General features: G+C 36.9%; 1 protein-coding gene across 1 annotated transcript in view; it reads right to left on the reverse strand.

The window, feature by feature from the left end:
- Nucleotides 1-23,262, reverse strand: part of ANTXR2 (anthrax toxin receptor 2) — a 180,869-nt gene that overhangs the window by 132,423 nt on the left and 25,184 nt on the right. Inside the window, exons 8-10 of the mRNA XM_010845903.1 lie at nucleotides 5,009-5,069; nucleotides 2,832-2,930; nucleotides 768-837 (exon numbers count right to left, since the gene is read on the reverse strand). Of these exons, the coding sequence (XP_010844205.1) occupies nucleotides 768-837; nucleotides 2,832-2,930; nucleotides 5,009-5,069 (230 nt within the window). The remainder of the gene's footprint in view (nucleotides 1-767; nucleotides 838-2,831; nucleotides 2,931-5,008; nucleotides 5,070-23,262) is intronic.

Genomic DNA, 23,262 nt, shown 5'->3' on the forward strand with positions numbered 1-23,262 from the left:
GCCTGGCGTGTTGCGATTCATGGGGTCGCAAACAGTCAGACTCGACTGAGCTACTGAACTGAACTGAACTGAACTGTTGAACAAGAGAACATGTGAACTATTCACGGTCATTTTCTGCACAATAAAGAGAGCAGGGGGAAAAGTCACAGATGAAAATATTAAGATACTGATAAAATTATCTGTGTATTTTAGGTGACTAAAATAATAGCCCTTCCTCTAAACTAAATAGCTTTTAGTTTATCCAGGTATCATGGTTTATTGCCATACCAAAGAACATAAGAATATAGACCTTAACAGGACTGGGACACAACTTAAAGAACAAATATTTCCTAGTCTAAGTTGTGCCTTACTGAGCCACATTCCTTTTGCTCTCCAATCTTAATATTTAAATACTATAGTAATTAGTCAAAATCCCATTTTTGAAATTTGTGTGTGTGTGTGTGTGTGTAAATTCAATACACTAAAATTCAAAACACTGGCCATGGCTTTACTGTTTAAAGACTCTAACAACAGATCTCCAACCTACCCAGATAAATATTTATAGAGTCTTTTAATCAATATTTAAGAAACAAAATAAAAAAGACTTTACCAATTTCAAATCTACTAAGAAACATATAAAGTACTAACCAGAGTGATCTGCCTAGGTTTTACTATTCCATGTTCAATCTGTATATCAACAATAGACAAAACAACTACTGCGTATTGGGTCACAATTTCCTTATAATTTGTAGCTAAAAAGTTTTTAAATGTTTTAATGAAGCACTTACTCTCCAACTTCATGCAGGGTAGGAGCAGGACAAAGCATAGAATTCTGTTCCACACTTACTGGCTTTTCATCTAGAAAATAAGATGCCATTGAATTAATAAGGGGCTTTATGTATCTCATGCAGTTTTATTAATGATATAAAGAGATACAGCAATCAGTGTTCAAGTGTGGGGCATTAGATACATCAGCATGAAAAAACAAAAAGACACTCATCTAAAGAAATAAGAGAAGGAACACAGAATGAAAAATAGAGATTATATGCCTTATTGATATACAGTACTGGTAAATCATAAATTATGATTTTTTATATAACATTCACATATAGTTTGTAGATACTATAAAATTATCACCTTTTCTCCCTCAACTTTGTCAATATATTAGACATTCAAGAAACAATGATATATATTTTAAAAGCAGAATTTTAAAATGATAAAGATAAATATCCAAAGGATAATAAATTTATTTCAAGAGCTTAATAAAATAATTGGGTCTATAACATATAAACAGGCTTCCTAGGTGGCTCAGTGGTAAAGAATACACCTGCCAATGCAGGACATGAGGGTTTGATCCCTGGATCCTCTGAAGATCCTCTGGATAAGGGAATGGCAACCCACTTCGGTACTCTTGCCTGGAAAATTCCACAGACAGAGGAGCCTGGTGGGCTAAAGTCCATGGGGTTGCAAAACAGTCAGACACGACTTAGCAACTAAACAACAACAAATAATATATAAATACATTTTATAGAATACTTAAGTTGCCTTGCAATTTTCATAGATATGAAAAAAATAATCTAGACTATAAATATTCAGAAAAGCTACATGATCAGATAGATAATCTTAGAATGCAAATTATGAAAATACAATCTGACTCAATTTACTTGAGATTTATTTTAGTAAATTTAATCTCATATAGCTAAACATAAAATATATTTCTATTATAATAAACTCCAACCCATAATCAAAAGAAGTTAGGTAAAGTTAATGCTTAGATATAGATGACTACTAAATAAAAATACTAAAATAATTTTTCCTCTTCAGTTGTAGAACCTACTAACAAGAGAGTTCGTTACAAATATTATTGCCTTTCCTTACTAAAATGATGATTTTAATAGAAAAGATAGGAATTAATGATATCATTTACCATGCTGAGACCCTTAACACTGTAATTCAACAAACATATTGAGCAGTTACTTTGCATGCAGACAAAATTGTGCTAAACGGAGAGTTTATAACAATCAGATAAACAAAATTGTAGATGATCCTTTCAAAAAATATTTCTACCAGAGTTCACAGAGTTGCAGCATCTGCCTTACAGTATAAAATTTTAGAAGACAATATAATCACCAACGAGGAGAAAAGTCTTAAAAGAGACCCAAAAAGCCCAGAATATTAAGATCTATTTATTTAAAGAGAAGTTTTTCTCAGAATAAAGATTAAAAATGTTGCACTCATCTGCTTTTTTGAAAGTCAAGCTAGGCAAAGTGAAATTTAATTCCTTAAATATGATAATCACCAACAAATACTGTACCAGGGAGACATTACAGACATATCTTTAAGGCAAGAAGTCTGTCCTCAGGAAACTGGCTGACAACTTAGTTGCAAATTAGACAAAGACAGAAAGTGACAATAAAATGAGGTAATAAGTAGTAAAGTAGTCCAAGACTGGTAGACTTTCAAGCAAGAGTGACAAGAAACAAATGTGGAGAAAGAGACAATTAAATCAGGGGGTGGGTATAGTCCACACAGAGAAAACTGGGTTCAACTCTCAGCTCTGCCCAGTATTAGTTGCATAATCACAGACAAGTTATACGACTCTTTCAGCCACAAGGCCATAAATTGTATAATGAGGATACTTCAGATACAATCCAGCATTTAATAAGTTATGAACAACTGTTGCCATTATTAAATAACTATTAAGTAACTATTATTACTACTTGCATTATTATTGCACTTCCTTTCTTTACTGATTAAAAAAAATATAGCACTGCTGGTTTCAGCTGACAAAAATACTTCATGCTGAAATACTGCACAGATATTAAAGCAATACGGAAATTATGGAGACATACTTATCGTGTATGTTTCATTTACAGTGTAAGTACAGAGAACACTGCCTTTCCGACTCCCCAGGTTGAATCCTCTTCCATTCAAAACAACTTGAAATTCCTCTAGAAGTAAAAGGAAGAATACAAAATGTAAATGCTACTTTTCAAGAACAACAACAAAAAGCATCACTTGAATCAAAAGCATCAAGGTACAACGAATTTTTTAATACTATTCGGTCAACTAATAACAAAAGACATGGTCTTAGTAGTTTTCTTAGACCTTCCAAGGAAATACAGTGGAGATGCCCTTCACTGCCAGGTAGAGATGCATTATTTTACATTTTGAACGAAGTGTTTTCCAATAATAACCAAAAAGAACTGAAGTGTAATTGACCAATAGAATTGAAGCACAACAGTCATCCCAGACAGATACTGTACAAACTTGCCCAAATTCTATCCTGAGGAAAATATCTGTAGGGATGTCTTAGGTACTGAGGTATGAGAATGTGAAGAAGTTAATGCCTCATTTTACCTGGTTCTTAGAACAGTCGCGTGTTGTAATTTCTTTAACCTATGACACCCCATACAGAGGTTCTTCTTTAACAGCTTCTTCACATATCTAATCCTACTTTTAATTTGTTGCATACAGACTTGTAACTCTTCAAAAGTCAGGCATTTTGGACTAATAATAATCTGTGGCCAATTAGTAAAAGAAGTTGATTTGACTCATACTCTGTGTAAGAGGAGCAGTCACTAAATGTTAGAGAGTGAAATAATATGCTGGAAGAAAAGTTTAAATGTTTATATCTTTGCTGCTTAGCTGTAAGAAGATATGTCAATTCTTTTAATAGTAATTAACTTTCAATCCTCTTCAGAGACCCCCTACCCAAGATAATCTAACACATATCTAATAATTAACTGTGGAAGAAAATGCTGCCATGCCACTCTTCATTCAGTGTGTTATTGAATATAAAGAATGTTCTTATAAGTTACAATAAAGTGCAAGTGAAATGTAAAATGTGACTCAGAAAAAGAACATGAGCTTTTGGAGTCAGACAGACAAGAATCTAACAGGACATTTACTAATAGCAACTACTGAATATATTTCTGTCTCAGTTTCCCCATCTGTGAATCCAGGATTATAAAACTGCTGAATAGTGTTGTAAGGATTAGGCCAAATTATAAATGCAAAGACCACCATCCCACTCTAGAATGTTCAAATGCACTATTCCTCTTAAACATCTCAGTAATCATTAAGGAAGGGTGGGTCTAAAAGATGCCTGCAATGCAGGAGTCCCTGGTTTGATTCATATGTCAGGAAGATCCCCTGGAGAAGGGATAGGCTACCCACTCCAGTATTCTTGGGCTTCCCTAGCAGCTCAGCCGGTAAAGAATCAGCCTGAAATGCGGGAGACCTGGGTTCAATCCCTGGGTTGGGAAAATCCCCTAGAAGAGGGCATGGCTACCCACTCAAGTATTCTTGCCTGGAGAATGGCCATGGACAGAGGAGCTTGGCAGGCTACAGTCCATGGGATCGCAAAGAGTCGGACACGACTGAGCGACTAAGAGCACAGAACACTAAAAGATGTAGAACCTCATCCCATGTCCAGCAGGTGGGAGGCCACCAGAGCCAATATTTAACTTTTGAAAGAAAAGTTGGGTTAAAATGAACTCCAGGTTAAAACTTGAAGAAATTATATAGGCCACAGAGAATCCCACTCTCTTTGGGTTGGATGGCTTGAAAGTGCTAAAACCTGAGTCTGTTTTTTAGCACCAGCTGATCAAGCCACCTGCTTCTTTCCTGCCATCCACCGTGAGCTGGCAGGGACGTACTTTGGCCAGGTCATAAGAGCATGGAGCTCAGTCTACAGATACATGCCTGTTTGTATAATCAGATAAAAGAGAAAATTTCCTATTTTATTTTACTTGTCATAAGAAAGGTCTCAAACATGAACTAAATATACAGAAGATTTTAAAAGCCTGTCACACAATATGTTCATTATTTAAAATAACACTCCAATCTTAAAAATTTGAATTTAAAATAGAAATATTTCAAGGAATTATTTAAAAATTCTTGCAGAAAAAGATGCCAAAAAATTAATTTTGCTATTCTCTTTCCAACATGAGTTTCAAATCATATATTTTAACTAGGAAAAAAAGTACAATTTCTTACAAGGTATTTTTAAATTCAAACTACTTACGCCCCACACAGACACTTGAGGGCCGCAATTCCAGGATTTCAGTGCATGACTGAGCTAGTATCTAAAAAGGAAATAAAAAAGAAGACCAAGATATGTAACTTAATCATAATATGCAAAATGAATCATGAGATTACTAATAATCTGCAGTCCTCCCTTTACAATAAATGGCAGAGAAAAATTATTAGCCACATATACAGCTACCAAGCTCTTATGAAATTTCTGTGTCATCTTCTAGTATATATTTCAAGACTGCATTCTGTAGGAATGCTTATTTGATTAGAATAAATACAGATAAGCACAGATAAAAGGAGTTGTTGCTCTAAAGTCTGGGAGCCTTGGATATGAAAAGATAACTAAAATTTCTCAATAGCCATAAAATCAACGCTAACTTTCCCATCAAGCAAAAACAAGATAGCAAAATCAGACCTCCTATTTAATTATGCTAATTTAACATTTTCTATTAAAAGATTCAACATAATATCAATAAATAAACACTTCTTTATTTGACTCTGGCATTTCTATTCAATTTCTCTGCCTCAATTCCCATGGATGCTAATCCTCCTTATATGCATCAAACATTACACTTGCAGAACACAGGCCCCTTGTATGAGCCAAATATTATTCTCAAAAGCACAGACTCTCTACTCTAGCATTCCCAGAGCACAGGAACAGAACAGCTCTTCTTAGCGTGATCTGAGAGACAGAAACCACCATACAAGGCACAAGGCTACAAGTGAAAAACAACAGTGATGAAATAAGCTGCTCCTCATGGACTCAACAATCCTGTCTTTATTTTTAGAACTGCTCTGCACTACATTAGCAAAGGCAGACAAGTTCCAGATGATCTTTGAAAGACATTCCTTTCTTGCTGGAAGTTAAGGACAGACGATGTACAGTAGTTTCTAGCGTCTCCTGTTCATAACTAAAACAGGAAGGAAGGACTGTGGCAGGATACAGAAATGCTTTCCCTGCTTTCTTTAATAACAGTAGAAATATAAACTGTCAGACTCTAAAAATCAGCGGGTCAAATCATGGGATTTTTGTTGCTGAATATGCCCCTCGGAAAGAGGGTACATTTGTACTTTTTAGGGTCATTTCCCAGAGAATCCACTTTTCACATACTGATTGAGGAGTAAAATACTATAACTGAGAAATTCTGAGTGAGATCTATTTAAACTCCGAAATGATCAAAGAGATTCCACCATCACCCAAAGACTGTCAGGGCCTCAACAACTCTTGGTCTGCTATTCTATCTCTGATAATCAGCACTCACTCCTTTGAAGAGCAAGTACCTTTGTTCATTTAAGAATTGAGGATCACTCTCAAAAGTTAATGTGCCCTCTTGGAAAGAAAGAATCTCAAATCACTAACATCTTTAAACTGTTTGACATAATTCAGATAACAAGACTCTGAAGGGAATAGAATACAAAAGTTTTGCCAAAAGAGTAAGAAGCTAAAAAGCTTCCAGTTAACAAAATAGGTGCATTATTGCTCCAGGTTTGACCAGTCTGAGATAAAAGTGAGAACTGAGCCATGAAAATGGAAGGTCAAAAGAAAGCATCAGTTCAGTTCAGTTCAGTTCAGTCACTCAGTCGTGTCCGACTCTTTGCAACCCCATGAATTGCAGCACGCCAGGCCTCCCTGTCCATTACCAACTCCCGGAGTTCACTCAGACTCACGTCCATCAAGTCAGTGATGCCATCCAGCCATCTCATCCTCTGTCGTCCCCTTCTCCTCCTGCCCGCAATCCCTCCCAGCATCAGAGTCTTTTCCAATGAGTCAACTCTTCACATGAGGTAGCCAAAGTACTGGAGTTTCAGCTTTAGCATCATTCCTTCCAAAGACAGCATAAACCCCCCAAATCTATTTTGGCTGGCAACAATTCTTCAAAGAATTTACTTGAAACTAAATCCTATTGAGAAGACTGACTGATCTTAGAGCTGATAATCCTTTTACTATTCTAGTTATTTTAGGCACACCTTTATAAGCATTACAGAAAAATGTTTTGAGTGTTGAATCACCCCCTCTATTAGAACACAAACTCTTAGAGCATAGACATGGGATCTCATACTGTGCAAGCCTTCCAGGAGGACCACATTGTTTTGTACTCGCAGTACAACCAAAAAAAAAAAAAAAACTGCTTAGAGAATAAAGACCAAACGTACTGATTAATGAGAATACTAAAAATGTCTAGTAAGCAAATCAACAATCATAAAAGGACTAAGATAAAGCACAATAAAGTGAATTTATGTTTTTACATAAATGAGATGCCAATGTTGGAAAATAATGTCTCTGCCTACATGTCTTCCTGAGGGAGGTCTGTCCCTCTGTGACTGTTTTTCTTAGTTTCTTTCCCTCCTGTATTTGTGAACCACAGGGTTGTTAAAGGTTTTTAACCAACAGTTGAGCCCACAGGGTACAGATTGGGTTGGAGGTAAAAGTGTGACCTTCCAGTGGGGAGAGGTCTGGGCAGAGAGGTTGATGGTATATCCAAGACTGTCTGCAAGACCTGTGTTTATAAATCAGTAAAAAAAAATCTATAATTAAAAAAGAGGCCGAAAGATATAGAATTCTAAATTCTGTTACTTTGTGTAAAAGATCTATGTTTCAGCTCATTATCCCAAATTGTGAAATGCCTAAAGATGGTTTGATATATTTAATCTCTATAATAACAGTCATTGTCCTTTCTCATTATCAAAACTTTCTGTCCTATTTAAAATGTATTTGTTTTGAATGCTGCCTTTGAAAGGTATGATAGGACTTCCCAATGCAGGGGACAGGGGTTTGAACCCTGGTCCGGGAAGAGTCCACATCCCGTGCAGCAACTAAGCCGGTGCGTTACAACTACTGAGCCTGTGCTCTAGAGTCGGCAGGCTGCAACCACTCAGACCAGGTTCCGCAACCCCTGAAGCCCATGCACCTAGAGACCATGCTCCCCAACAGGAGAAGCCACTACGATGAGAAGCCCACACACCACAACAGATTGCCTCTGTTCACTGCAACTAGAGAAAGCACTCGTGTGGCAAAAAAGACCCAGCACAACTATAAATAAATAAAATTACTGTAAAAATGTAAGGTAAAAAGCCTGAAACACATTATCACAAGAAAATGAAAATCCAAGTAATCCCCCTCTTCTGAGTTGTTTGGAATAAAACTACAGGGAGAACAAGAGCATTCAGCCTTACAGATTATAATTACTTATTTTCTGTTGTTTCTAACTGGTTGCATACAATTTTGATATGTTATTTGCACTATTTGGACCATCAGAATACTCTCAATAGTTCAGTGAACTCTGTAAACATGGATACATGGAATTTCTCTATTTGGCAAGGGAGTAGGGTAGGATAAGATAAGGTTATTTACGCCCTCCTCTGAGTTGGTTTCGGTGAGCCGAAAGACAGGATGTAGCCTTAGGGGTCAACTCCGACCACACTGCCAGCTGGCCTCTTACAGATGTTTGGCAGGAGATGAAAGTAGATTCCATTGTGCTGTCCCTTGCCTGAAGTTGAACTTGAATGAAGTACCAGAATAGTGTTTCACCCTGGGTATTCCAGGCATAGTCCAAATTAATTTCAATTGACTCTGCATCTAGCATCATGTACTTAGGTTGCAGGATTTCACTAGAGGCCAGATTTGCATACAGAGCAACAAGGGGGCAGACATGTACATTGGAGCTAGAATTGGCAAGACTTATGGCCATGTAAGAACCACTGCTAAGTCAGAGACACAACTCTTCCAAGAATCCCAGTGGCCACAAGGCAATTTCTTATCTTGCTTATCCATAGTGTTAGGATCAGATCTTTAAAAGTATTGAATAATAACTACGTAAATTAACAGTATTAATCTAGGAAACATTTACAGCAGAAATAACCAGAAAGCATCAAACTTGATTTCTTCTTTCTTAGCTATTTTAAGATACATATGAAACCACATTTTGATTGAGATCTGTAAGTTCCTGAATATGTTTACATATGAATACATGCTATAATAACAAATATCGAATATGTAGGAAGTAGTGTAAATCATATTATAGCCCCCAAAACTGCATACAATGAATATAGCTTTGGCCTTTTTCTCCTGGCATTGAAGATAAAATGAGATTAATTAGTGGAGAATTGTAGTTGGGCTGCATCCAAGATAAAATTTAGCATGAAATTAGTTAAGATGAGGTAACAAAGTCAAAATATTACTCAGCACCTACAGTGTCTTGGAAGTTTATACTGAATTTGGGAGCAATATCTAGGTCTAATGATTTGAAGACCAAACATCCAGTTTAAATAAACAAACAAAAGCCCATTTCCTACAACTAATATACATCAAGACAGATTTTTTAAATCTATATTTTTTCCAATTTCTAAATGGTAATGGTAAGGATACTATATTTGGAAAATAGAATAGAGCCCATTCCACATGAAACTAGGCAAACACTTTTTTTAATGAATGATAACACCTCATATTTAAAACCAATCTAATATAAAAAGTATACAGCACAATGTTATAAACAGCAGCTGCTCAGTTAATATTTATTGAATTAACTGAGTAAATGCAAAACTTTCTAGTAAAAAACAAGCATCTTGACTATAAGACAAATAAACAGGGTGTGTAACAATGGACAGTTAAACATATTTAAAATTAAAGAGCTTTTCAAATCACATCTTTGGTCACATACAAGGAAAGGAAAACTTATTTGTATAGTTTAAATTGTGGTAACCAATGGCACTAATAAGGCATTGAGCCAAACACAAAAAAGAAAGAAATTTAAGATACGCACCTTCTTTTAAAAAGAGGGTTAATTTTTAGATAGGATATGTGGAAGAGAAAAATGAGATTAAATCCCATTGAATGGTTTCCTCTGTGACTTCCTTTTTAAAGGTCAGTTCTAAATAAAAAAAATTTCCCCCAAAACTGGATTATTTCTTCACCCTTAAATTCAATATGCTACCCAAACATCTCGAACATTTTCAACGTTATTCAAAATTCAAAATATTTATTCTAGCAATAATTTTCTAATACTGACTTTGAGTAAATAACATCACATACAACAGAACATTATAGATAATTTACAAGTACCCTCAGTGTATCCTTAACAAATAGAAACTGTTAATTTGCATGACATACAGCATGCCAGAAAATATCAGTAAGGATAATAAAAAGGTCTGAAAAATATAATCTGTTTTTTTCTGACTCACTGAGAGTCTTTAAGCACAGCAGGAGTTCATCCCAAATATGAAGGAGTCCAAGTTTAAATCTCATAAGGAAAAAATCAGTGAAGAATATTAGTTCCCAAAAAGAGTTCCCCAAAAAATAAAGCTTTAGTAATTAGCTACACATGTACACAAAATAAGCAACTAAAACAAATGGAAAGATGTTTCTCACAATCTTTTCTTGTTTGCTTTTTACCTTTTAATATTTAGATACAATTTTTATTTTCTCTCTAGCTGTAAAACATCCTACCAAATATATTTTTCTTTAAGAGGTAATGATTCAATGAAAACAATTATAACTTGTAGTCACATGTTTGGTTGTGTTTGTTTTTTTTTAATGCTTGGAGCTTCAAAATGCCAGTTGCTCAATACAGCATGACCCATTTCTAAATATGGATTCTTTCTCCCTTTGGGTAATATAAGCACAAGTGATAAATTCTAAACAAACTTCTACTCTAATAAATCTAGGGAAGAATGTAAGTTACAATCATTGCCTTCTACTCTTCTCTGCTCCAAACATAACAGATGAGCGGTTCTGAGTATAATGTTAGTAAAATTATGCCCATATCACAAATTGTGAAACAAAACACTGAAATGACATTTAAAGTTCTTCCTCCTGTTATAATTGTAATTTTCATAACAAATCATATTAGCAGGTCTTCCTTTCTCACTATAACATAAAAATATGCCCCAAACTGGATTGTGATACAAAACAAAAATTTATATGCCTCTCCTTCTTTTTCTTTTGTTCAGCACAAACTCAGAATAATCATTTAATGCTTTCTTAATGGATGAACAACAGACTTTACATTAAAAGTGCATTAAAATTATGGGATTTACACTGATGGTACATTTAATCATAAATCTTACCATTTTATCCCCCTTTTCAATGTCCTACTTAACCAAATTTACTTTCACAAACAAGTGAGCCTCTAAAAGTTTATCTTGTTTTGCAGCCCAAAAGATTAATGTTAAGAAATAAACATTTGACACTTAACTTTGGCAATGCAACCTAATACTACCACTGAAGTTTTCTCACAAAATATCACAGTTGTAATCATTTATCAAAAATGGATTTTATTTCCTTATACTACAATCCCCACCAAATAATGAAAAAGGAAAGAATAATATTAAGTAAAATTATCATGCAAATACAAATAGACCATTGGACAAAAGATGTCAAGATTATAAAATTTCAGTAAATTAAATGAGTATTTTAAAGTGAACTTTCTATTGGTATTTTTTAGTTAATTGGAATTAGGAAGAAATGCAGTACCTTATTAGAATATGTGAAAAATATTTTAAATATATTTTTTTTTTCATAATTTAAAACTTTATTTTTAAACTTTACATAATTGTATTAGTTTTGCCAAATATCAAAATGAATCCGCCACAGGTATACATGTGCCCCCCATCCCGAACCCTCCTCCCTCCTCCCTCCCCATACCATCCCTCTGGGCCGTCCCAGTGCACCAGCCCCAAGCATCCAGCATCATGCATCGAACCTGGATTGGCAACTCGTTTCCTACATGATATTTTACATGTTTCATTGCCAATCTTCCAAATCTTCCCACCCTCTCCCTCTCCCACAGAGTCCATAAGACTGTTCTATACATCAGTGTCTCTTTTGCTGTCTCATACACCGGGTTATTGTTACCATCTTTCTAAATTCCATATATATGCGTTAGTATACTGTATTTATGTTTTTCCTTCTGGCTTACTTCACTCTGTATAATAGGCTCCAGTTTCATCCACCTCATTAGAACTGATTCAAATGTATTATATTTTAATATAGTGGACTGTCATAGCTATTGATTTTTCTTCCCTATCCTTAACATTTTTTCATCCTTACATATCTATAAACAGTGTTGCCTTTCTACTGGGAAAATTGTTCTTTATTCCATGTGGTTCCGGTGAGGCTGTCAATCATGATACCTTCTCTTTCCGCACCTTGTTCCCAACCTTCCACCATGGGAGTGAGCATGTTATTCAGGCTGGTCCAAATATGTCTGTTGACTATGTTATCTGTTATAAGAATGAGCACTTGACCCAGCTGAGTCAATCAGAGTCCTTAACTGGGATAGAATAAACTGATGCTGAGACAATGGGCTTGCTAATTGAGGCCCATGGAAGCTGAAACCTTTGGCAATTAACTTTCCTCTGATGATCAACAAAGCAAGGAGTGAATGAGGCAAACAGATGCTGCTGCTGCTAAGTCGCTTCACTCATGTCTGACTCTGTGCGACCTCATAGATGGCAGCCCACTAGGCTCCCCCATCCCTGGGATTCTCCAGGCAAGAACACTGGAGCGGGCTGCCATTCCTTTCTCCAATGCATGAAAATGAAAAGTGAAAGTGAAGTCACTCAATCCGACCCTTAGCGACCCCACGGACTGCAGCCTACCAGGCTCCTCTGTCCATGGGATTTTCTAGGCAAGAGTACTGGAGTGGGTTGCCACTGCCTTCTCCAGAGACAAACAGAATCATAGGCAAAACTTAGAAAGGGAGAAGACCTTAGGAGTGGATTGGTACCCTGGATCCAACAGCACCTGGGGTAATTTCCTCCTCTGGACCACCAGTTATTTAGATAAGCCAATAACTTTCTTTTCCTTTCCCTTAAGCTACTATACACTTGGTTTTCGTCACTTGTAACCAAAAGTCTTAATACAGCAGAATATAAACAAAAGGATGAAATAATGCAGAATCAAAAGACAATTCAAAATATTCTCTGGTTAAAAAAAAAGATGAGTTGATTTTTCTGATGCTTAAATACACCATAACTATATTATAAAAATATTTTCAAGGAGCATAGATTTTATTTATTCATTCACTGATAAATGGGAATTGGGCAGTGTCTACTTACCCAATACTGTATTAGGTACTAGACAAAAAAAAGGAGGCAGAGGGAAATACAGTCCCAACATTTCTATCATTAATGTGAAGGATGTTATGAAAAGAGACACCTCATCTACATTTAATACTAACGATTCTTGGATAAACTGAAGCCCAGGAGAATCTGGCATACAGTGGGCCTCACATTACAGCCTGTCCCTTTTTAAAGGGAGTCCTAGAAACTGACTTCCAATTTTGCATAAGTTGTACCAGTTCAGGTTGTTTTCCTATGAATATATCTTCATAGTTAGCTCAGACTTTAGGTTTTTCATCCGGCCATGATTTTATAAATAGAGATTCCACAATTAAGCAGTCAACATCTGTAGCGGAACCTGCCAAAAGTATTTAAGCTAAAGTCTTATCGGGTAGTCTATTAGGCATCCGCTTTGATTTTCCTGTAGAGAAAATGATTTTGCAATGTCTTCTCATTCCATTCAAACATAGTTCAGACAGCTTTCTTAGATACTTTTTAAAAATAACAATAACAACAACAGATATGGCTGAGAAAAACAACTTGGCTCCAAAGGTCAAATGAAGCTTATATTCCCAGCACTAGGAATGAAGTTACCTTTTGAAATGTATATTGCACTTTTTTCCCTTTATAAACAATCTATTACAGTTTCATTTAAAATTTCTACACGTCTGAGTGACCATGTTCTTCCTGTTTAGGCTCTCTTATTTTCCCGTTATGTACTTAGGAACTTTAGCATTTGCTGCCATCACCTAGGATGTAGTGTTCTTAATTCTTCTGGATCAGGCGTTATTTATAAAGCCAGCTCCACAACTGATTCATCTCTTCTGCTTAATACTTTCTGAGGTACTGTATCAAAAAAATTTGTGGAACCAACTGCAAATAAAAAGACATCTCATGGCCTTGTTTTTAGAGGAAAAAAAAGGGGGGGAGGGAGGTTTTGCACAGATTATTTTGCTTTTTATTCTTCCCCTATTATTCACTAATCATGGTTTTGTTCTATTTTCAATGTTCTCTTCCCCAGCACTGCATAATGAAACACTGCATTGGAAAGTACGTGGTATTCACAGGCTAGTCTGACCTATCCTAGTTTGAATAAACTTTCATCTTCAAATAAAAGTTCTATAATTGCCTTTCCAATAAGCCAAAAATAAATATGTAACATTCTAAGATTTTAAAGTTAACCTAAAGTGAAAAACAGAATAAAATCCTTGTGTCTGTGGGCAGTAGGAGAGTAGATACATTAAGAGGCTGGAGAACGACTCAAGTCTACAGTTTTCTGGCTTGAACATTTCTCTGGATTTCCACTTCCCTCAGTGACATTCCCCACTGGGATTTCTTCCCAGGCCCAATTTCACTCTGTCCTCTAACACTCTGGCCCTTCTGTGAAAACAATTTTCACTTTTAATGCTTCTAGACGCTCGGCCACATTATCAGGAGTGGAAGTTGTATTTGACTCCCCCCTCTGTCCTTTTCATCCTATATCCAGTGAGCTCCCAGGTTCTATTAATTTTTTAAAGCTTCCCACGTTTACCATTTTATTTCTAGTTTCACTGCCATCACAGTTTTAACAGCAGCAACTAATTGCCAGGTAACATTCATTGGAGTCTTCAGAGCCTGGCTCAGAAAGAGCCAACAGTTTTATACCTAGTGGTTCAGCCCCACCTTGTTCCTGACATAGTTCTGACCAGGCCGTGAATCTATCAGGCACTTCCCTTGACATCCTTGACCTAGTTTTATTGGGAAAGACCTACAATCCCAGAGCCTGAAATAAGCCCTAAGGACCTGTGCTCCCCTGGGGTGTGGTTCCCCCTTAACCAAGGAAGGTTTCTACTCTGAATCACTAAATAGCACCATGAGTTCCCCAACAAGAATGGAGAATCTTGAAGTTCTACATAGCTTTTGTCATGGGAATTCTGAATCTACTTTTTCAGCTGTTCCCTGGGTCCTAGACCTGTGCTCACTGAGTCATGTCTGATTCTTTGTTTAGCTTGCTAGGCTCCTCTGTCCACGGGATTTCCCAGGCAAGAATACTGGCTGTGCTGAGTTGCTTCAGTCATGTCTGACCCTCTGCAACCCTATGCACTATAGCCTGCCAGGCTCCTCAGTCCAAGGGATTCTCCAGGCATGAATACTGGAGTGGGTTTCCATGCCCTCCTCCAGCAGATTTTCCCTACCCAGGGATCAAACCCAAGTCTCTTGTCTCTCCTGCACTGACAGGTGAGTTCTTTACCACTGGGAAGCGCCACCTGGGAAGCCAAGAATACTGGAATGGGGTACCATTTCCTACGCCAGGGGATCTTCCCGACCCAGGGATCAAACCCACATTTCTTGCAATTCCTGCACTGGCAGGCAGGTTCTTTGCCACTAGTGCCACCTGGGAAACCCCAGACCTGAATCCTGAGAATTCAGAACTACGGCACAGTCAGATCTTGACTTTGGGAAGCTATACCATCTTGAAGTCCTTGTTGTTTTGACCCTTTGCTAGATGTGATCCTTGCACATCTAATACCACTCCTCTTTAGATCTAAAGTCATTGATCACTTAGAACACTGACAATCTCTCTAAGTGGACTGCCCTACAGAAGGATCAATAACTCCATCCCACATGGTCCTAGCTTCTTGCCATTCCTAGCTTCCTATCACATGCTTTAAAATCCAGCCCTTCTGAGTTAGATCATTCTTAATCATTATCTCATGTAATTCACAAAACAACTGAATGACATAGACGTCATTATCCTCATTTGAGTAATGAGAAAGATTACATTATAAAACATTATAAAGATTACATTATAGGACACACAGAAGGTCACATGGCTAGACACAGGCAGAGCTGGAACTTGCACTCAGGTCTTCCTGTTTCCAGTCTCATTTTGTCTTCTCTATACTGGGTTTCCTGACACCGTGTCTCACAAGCATTACTGCAAGAGACTTATAATACAGCTTTTCATCTTCCAAATCATCCCATATATTACCACAGGAATATCCTACCTGAATTTCCACTGCTTTCTTATAAATTTCAGGCTCTAAATGAACTTTCCATGGTTCCTCAATTATTTATGCAAAAAGTGCCAATTCACCAGCCAAACATTGGATGATCTCCATAATCTGGATCCAGCCTACCTATCAATGTTTATCCCTGACATCACTCCATAATCCAGGCCAAACCCTCCTGTGCTTCAGCCACTCAGCCTGTTTCTGAGGTTCTAATTAATTCTATTAATTAATTAATCTATTCCAATTGTCAGTGCAGTTCAGATCCCACCATAAAGAGCCTCCCATGACTTTACATAACCCAACTTATTTCACCCTTCTGTCAATTTTAATCATATTGGCATTTTACCACAAATTGCATTATAGAATTACTTTTATCATACAGGGTGACTCACTGAAATTTCCCTTTTCCAAATTCTCATACTTTATAATTCTTGGAGGGCACCACCATAATCCAAAAACCTGAATTGTCACTCTCCAGCCCCTTTAGAACAGAGAATTTGTCTTATTTAAGTTTGTGTCCCCTCTTCCAAGCTTAACACGATGCCCTAACATAAAGAATACATTAGATTTAGGAGAAGAAGGGAGAAAAAGACAAAAAATGTTTCACTAGTATCGCCTTGAGATAATGAATTCTAAACCTTCATATATGCTAATTGAGAGTGGAGGTTAAACCAATGGTATAAAAAATGTTATGCAAAAAAAAAAAAAAAAAGTTATGTATCATTTCCCTGGATAGAAATCCAAAAATTTTGATGATGCATTTCCCTCCAAATTAAAATAGAACATTAAAATGATTTTCTGAATCAAATTTTAGAAAATTTGTTATTTGTTAATATGTTCATAACAAAGGCCTTTTACAGTTCCTTGTTTTCGAGGTTATAAAAGTTATAACTACTACTGTGTTTCTTCTTTTTATAAAAACTATAATGAAAACTGTTAGAACTTTTTCCAGAGTGATTAAATTGTTGGAGTCGCTCCAATAATACATGAAACTTCCTGTTGTTCTACATCCTCACCAACATTTGCGTTGTCAGTCTTTTAAACTTTATCCATTTTGGTGGGAATGTAGTGGTATCTTCTTGTGATTTTAAACTACGCCTCCTTGATGACTAATGCTGCTTAAAAAAATTCTTTTTATGTGCACATTACACAACTAAACATATGGCTATCCTATAGGCAGGCCAGCAACTTCACTCCTAGGTATTTGCCTGAGAAAAATGAAAATATGTGCCCACAAAAAGAATTCTACATGAATGTTATCAGCAGCTTGATTCACAATACCCCCAAACAGAAACAGTTTAGGTGTCTATCTATAGGAGAACAATTTAGCAAGCTGTGCTACAGTCATACAATGGAATAAAAAGTAATAAACTCCAAGTGTACATAATGGGCAGATGAATCTCAGAAATACTCTGCTAAGTGAAAGGAGCCTTATATAGATGAGTATATACTATATGATTTCATTTATATGAAGTTCTACAACAGGCTTAACTAAACTCTGCTGGGAAAAAAATAGAACAGCAGCTGCCTCGGGGGTGGAGAGGGCAAAGACTGACTAAGAGGAACCATGAAGGAACTTTCTAGGATGAAAGTAATGTTCTATATCTTGATCGGGCTTTTGAACACAAGTACATGCCTTTGTCAGAACTCACTGAATACGTAAGATTTGTGTAGTTTATTTCATGCAATTGTTTCTTTACACTGTATATAAATTAACATTAAAAATTGTAGACAAATGAAAAAAAAACTATAATGAAGGCTCCAAAATTAAACTCCTATCCTTGCTGATTAAGAAGTCAATTATAAACAAACTATACATTAACAAAAGGTGATATCTTATATAATAAGGGAACCAGGCCAATTAAGTCATTGGATTTTGGTGGGCAGGGAAAGGAGGAAAAGTAAACAAGAAATTCATGTTATCAATTTTTCTCACATAAAGATTAACTTCATGGAAATTAATATACTGACAATTAATAAGTCCAGATGGATTTAAATAAATTCTACAGGAAAAATAAATTATCAATCCATTTAGCGAATATTCTGCCTTCAGTGCACCAAACATTTAAACAATTTAAATTTTCTGATTTCTTCCATTTAATTAGTGTTGGTGGCTCAGTCATGTCTGACTCCTTGAGACCCCATGGACTGTAGCCCACCAGGCTCCTCTGTCCATGGAATTCTCTAGGCAAGAATACTGGCGTGGGTTGCGATTTCCTCCCCTAAGGGATCTTCCCTACCCAGGGATCAAACCCACATCTTTCATGTCTCCTGCTCCGCTTTGTGTAAAACATTCCACAGTAGAGTGTAATCTGTTAGTTTGGTAAACCATAAAGAACAGACAGAAATTCTCTTCTCTCTGTTCTGTACCCTGAAATAGATACATTATATTTATTTTAAATACCATATACAATTTTTAAAGATAAGATGGTATTCTAAATATAAAGGATAATTCAAATTTGAGGCCAATATACAGCTTTTGTATATTATCAGAGGTGGTGCAGTCTCCGCCTTGAAGAGACAGAAAGTACTTTAATTGCTTTAAGTTTCTACAAAACAGGCATAAATCCCAAGTTACCATCATGATGATAAAAATTTCAACCATTAGTGTGAGCAACTTTGATTGCAATGCTCTGTCTACGTGCCTCCTCTGCCAAGTCACCACCAAGGTTTCCCCAGATGCTGACTTCCCTGAGGATCACTTATCCTCCTTTGGTGACAAAAGAGCTGAAGTTTAACTACAATGAGATGATAACTATATCCATCAGCTCCCTCCAGATGAAACACAAGAGGCTTTGTTCATGATTGGTGGCTAAAATAACCCAAATTTTTCTAACTTCAAGCTAAGTCTTTCGACATAACTTTGTTGTTGTTCAGTCACTAAGTCACGTCTGACTCTGCAACCCGATGGACTGTAACACACGAGGCTCCTCTGTCTTCCATTGTTTTCCAGATTTTGCTCAAATTCATGTCCACGGAGTTGGTGATGCTATCTAACCATCTCATCTTCTGCCATCCTGTTCTTTTGCCTTCGATCTTTCTCAGTATTTTTGGTATTTTCCAATGAGCTGGCTCTTCCCATCAGGTGGCCAAAGTACTGGAGCTTCAGCTTCAGCATCAGTATTTCCAATGAATATTCAGGGTTGATTTCCTTTAGAACTGAGTGGTTTGATCTTCTTGCAGTCCAACAGACTCTCAAGAGTCTTGTCTAGCACCACAATTTGAAAGCATCAATTCTTCAGTGCTCAGCCTTCTTCATGGTCCAACTCTCACATCCATACATGATTACTGGAAAAACCAGAGCTTTAACTATATGCACCTTTGTCAGCAAATTGAAGTCTGCTTTTTAATATTCTGTCTAGGTCTGTCAAATCTTTCCTTGCAAGGAGAAAGCATCTTTTAATTTCATGGCAGCAGTCATTGTCTATTGTGATTTTGGAATCCAAGAAAAGAAAACCTGTCATTGCTTCCACTTTTTCCCCTTCTATTTGCCATGAAGTAATGGGACCAGGGGGCTTCCCAGGTGGTCCTAGTGGTAAAAGAACCCGACTGTCAATGCAGAAGACCTAAGAAACACAGGTTCGATCCCTGGGTCGGGAAGATCTCCTGGAGAAGGAAATGGCAGCCCACTCCAGTGTTCTTGCCTGGAGAATCCCATGGACAGAGGAGCCTGGCAGGCTACACTCCATAGGGTCACAAAGAGTTGGACATGACTGAAGCAACTTAGCAAGCATGCACATGCATATACAATGGGACCAGATGTCACAATCTCAGTATTCTGAAACTCTTGGCTGAGTTTCAAGCCAACTTTTTCGCTCTTCTCTTTCAACCTCATCAAGAGGCTCTTTAATTGCTTTTTACTTTCTGCCACTAGAGTGGTATCATCTGCATATCTGAGGTTGTTAATATTTCTCTCAGCAATCTGGATTCCAGCTTGTGATTCATCCAGCCCAGCATTAAGCAAAATGTACTCTGCATATAAGTTAAATAAGCAGGGTGACAATATACAGCCTTGACATACTCCTTTCCCAATTTGGAACCAGTCAATTGTTCGATTTCCGTTCCTAACTGTTGCTTCTTGAGTCACATACAGGTTTCTCAGAAGACAGGTAAGGTTGCCTGGTACTCCCATCTCTTTTAAGAATTTTCCACAGTTTGTTGCAATCCACACAGTCAAAGGCTTCAGTGTACTCAATGAAGCAGAAGTAGATGTTTTTCTGGAATTCTCTTGCTTTCTTCATGATCCAACAAACGTTGGCAATTTGATCTCTGGTTCCTCTGCCTTTTCTAAACTCAGCTTTTATATCCGGAAGTTCTCGGTTCACAAACTGTCGAAGCCTAGCTTGAAGGATTTTGAGCATTGCCTTGATGACATGTGAAATGAGCACAATTGTATGGTAATTTGAACATTCTTTTGCATTGTCCTTCTTTGGGATTGGAAGAAAAACTGATCTTTTCCAGTTTTGTGGCCACTGCTGAGTTTTCCAAATTTGCTGACCTATTGAGTGCCACACTTTAACAGCATCATCTTTTAGAACATGAAATAGCTCAGTCGGAATTCCATCACCTCCACTAGCTTTGTTCATAGTAATGTTTCCTAAAGCCCATCTGACTTCACACTCCAGGATGTCTGGCTCTAGGTGAGTGAGACCTTCTGGGTCCTGAAGACCTTTCTTGTATAGTTCTGTATATCCTTGCCACCTCTTCTTAATCTCTTCTGCTTCTATCCTTATATGAAATGTTCCCTTGATATCTCCAATTTTCTTGAAGACATCTCTAGTCTTTCCCATTCTATTGTTTTCCTCCATTTCTTTGCATTGTTCGTTTAAGAAGGGCTTCTTGTCTCTCCTTTCTATTCTCTGGAACTCTGTATTCAATTAAGTATATCTTTCCCTTTCTCCTTTGCCTTTCACTTCTCTTCTTTCCTCAGCAACTTGTAAAGTCTCCCCAGACAACCACAATGCCTTCTTGCATTTCTTTGTGTGTGTGTTTTTTTTTTTCTCTTGGATTTGGCTCAGTCTCCTGTACAATGTTATGAACCTCCATCCAAAGCTCTTCAGGCATTCTGTCTACCAGATGTAATCCCTTGAATCCATCTGTCACTTCCACTATATAATCATAAGGGATTTGATTTAGGTCATATCTGAATGGCCTAAGGGTTTTCCCTACTTTCTTTGATTTAAGCCTGAATTTTTCAATAAGGAGCTCAGGATCTGAGCCACAGTCAGATCCAGGTTTGTTTTTGCTGACTATATAGAACTTCTCATCTTTAACTGCAAAGAACATAATCATGGCAACTGACTCCAGTATTCCTGCCTGGAGAACCCCATTCAAAAGTTTCCTTAATACAAATTTTAAAAATGAAACTGAATAAATAAATATAACAACAACTTTATCTCCTCCTATAATCAACTACTCAATTTCTTGAAGGAGAAATCTGTAGTCATAACCCACAAAAAGAGAGTTTTCAGATGCCAATTAATCACCAGGAGAATTTTGAATTAATACTTTGATAGAAAGAAAATAATTCCAAAGGGGCTAAACCCACAGAGGTCTTCTCTCCTTCAGCATAATTATAAAAATAACTGAAAATTCCCAAGTACAATAAAATTCTATTTAAAATACAATACACTTTTTTTCACGGGCTTCACTAGTAGCTTAGCTGGTAAAGAATCCGCCTGCAATGCAGGGAACACCAGTTCGATCCTGGGTCAGAAACTTCCCCTGGAGAAAGGAGTGGAGGTACACACTCCAATATTCTTGGGCTCCCCTGGTGACTCAGACGGTGAAGAATCTTCCTGTAATGCAGTAGATGTGGGTTCCATCCCTGAGTTGGGAAGATCCCCTGGAGGAGGTTATGGCAACCCACTCCAGTATTCTTGCCTGGAGAATTCCCATGGCAGAGGAGACTGGCGGGCTACAGTCCATGGGGTCACAAAGAATCAGACATGACTGAGCAACTAACCACAGCACAGCACACTTTTTTTACAGGGTCAAACTGTCCTCCCTTTTGCATTGTCAATACATTTTCCTATATTTTAAAACAAATTACAGTTGTGCAATATGTACCTTGAATCCACCTCTAAAAATATTTACTAATTTTACATTGAAATTTTTTCCTGAAAATAAATACATATGTAAAACTCCTAAAATGCTTATATCTCTGTTCCATTCTGCACTTAGTTTTGGCCTTTCCACTGGCTATTCTTATATGTGATAGAACTAAATTGCATGTTTTCCCTGAAAAGCCCTGTGTATCATGAGGAAAAAAAGCATACATGCTATCAAAAATAAGTTTTTTTTTAAATTTCACCCTATGTTTCTGAAAAAAACATGATCTTTAAGAAGAAATTTTAAATACCAAAACCAATGTCAGAAAAAAACTGAGATTTTTTTTCCCTTCAATAAACATCCAAAGATTAAAGGAAAAACTTTGGCTTAGAGAATATATATACATATATATATTATTCACTTCCATTTTAGGATGTTGTTTACCAAAATATCATAAATACTTAATAGCAACTGTTCCTACTGCTTCTAGCAAAAGGCAGTAAAATGAAACATAAACCTCAGCTGTGAAAGCCCAGGAGTTTTGCTTTGCATTTCATCACTCCACTTCCCCTTCCCCTGCTTAGGATGGCCCGGATTCTAACAATCACCAGAGACAGCTCAACTGAATTCCAAACAGAAATATTATGAGTTCCAGTGAAACTATTAATCATTAAAATGGAAAGAACAACAACCGCAGTCAAATACTCTGCTGCTGGTTCGAGTTGCCTGACTGATAGCTAAGAAATACCCATATTTGGAGCAGGAAGCAATCACACATTCCAATCCAAATTTTTATTTTATACTTCCACAAAGCCTATAAAACTTTCAAGATAGCGAGTCAGTGAGGAACTCCATGCTCAAAGGGCGCTCTGAGACTGGTGATGACAATCTTAAACTTGAAATCACAAACCCAGGCTCACAGCACTCAATTTGTTAAGAGTTAATTCCAAATCTCACAAACAAAATCCATATCTCTAGAATTTCCCTGCATGTGCAATACTCAACAAATTTCCTTCTTAAATTCTCTCTTCAAGATAACAAGATTACTCCCTATAGTTTAAAATATATCTAAGGGATGCCCCTTATATGTAGAATCTAAAAGGAAATCACACAAATGAACTTATAAAACAGAAAGAGACTC

The sequence above is a fragment of the Bison bison genome, unplaced genomic scaffold, assembly GCF_000754665.1.
Source record: "Bison bison bison isolate TAMUID 2011002044 unplaced genomic scaffold, Bison_UMD1.0 scf7180017864228, whole genome shotgun sequence".
Lineage (NCBI taxonomy): Eukaryota > Metazoa > Chordata > Mammalia > Artiodactyla > Bovidae > Bison > Bison bison.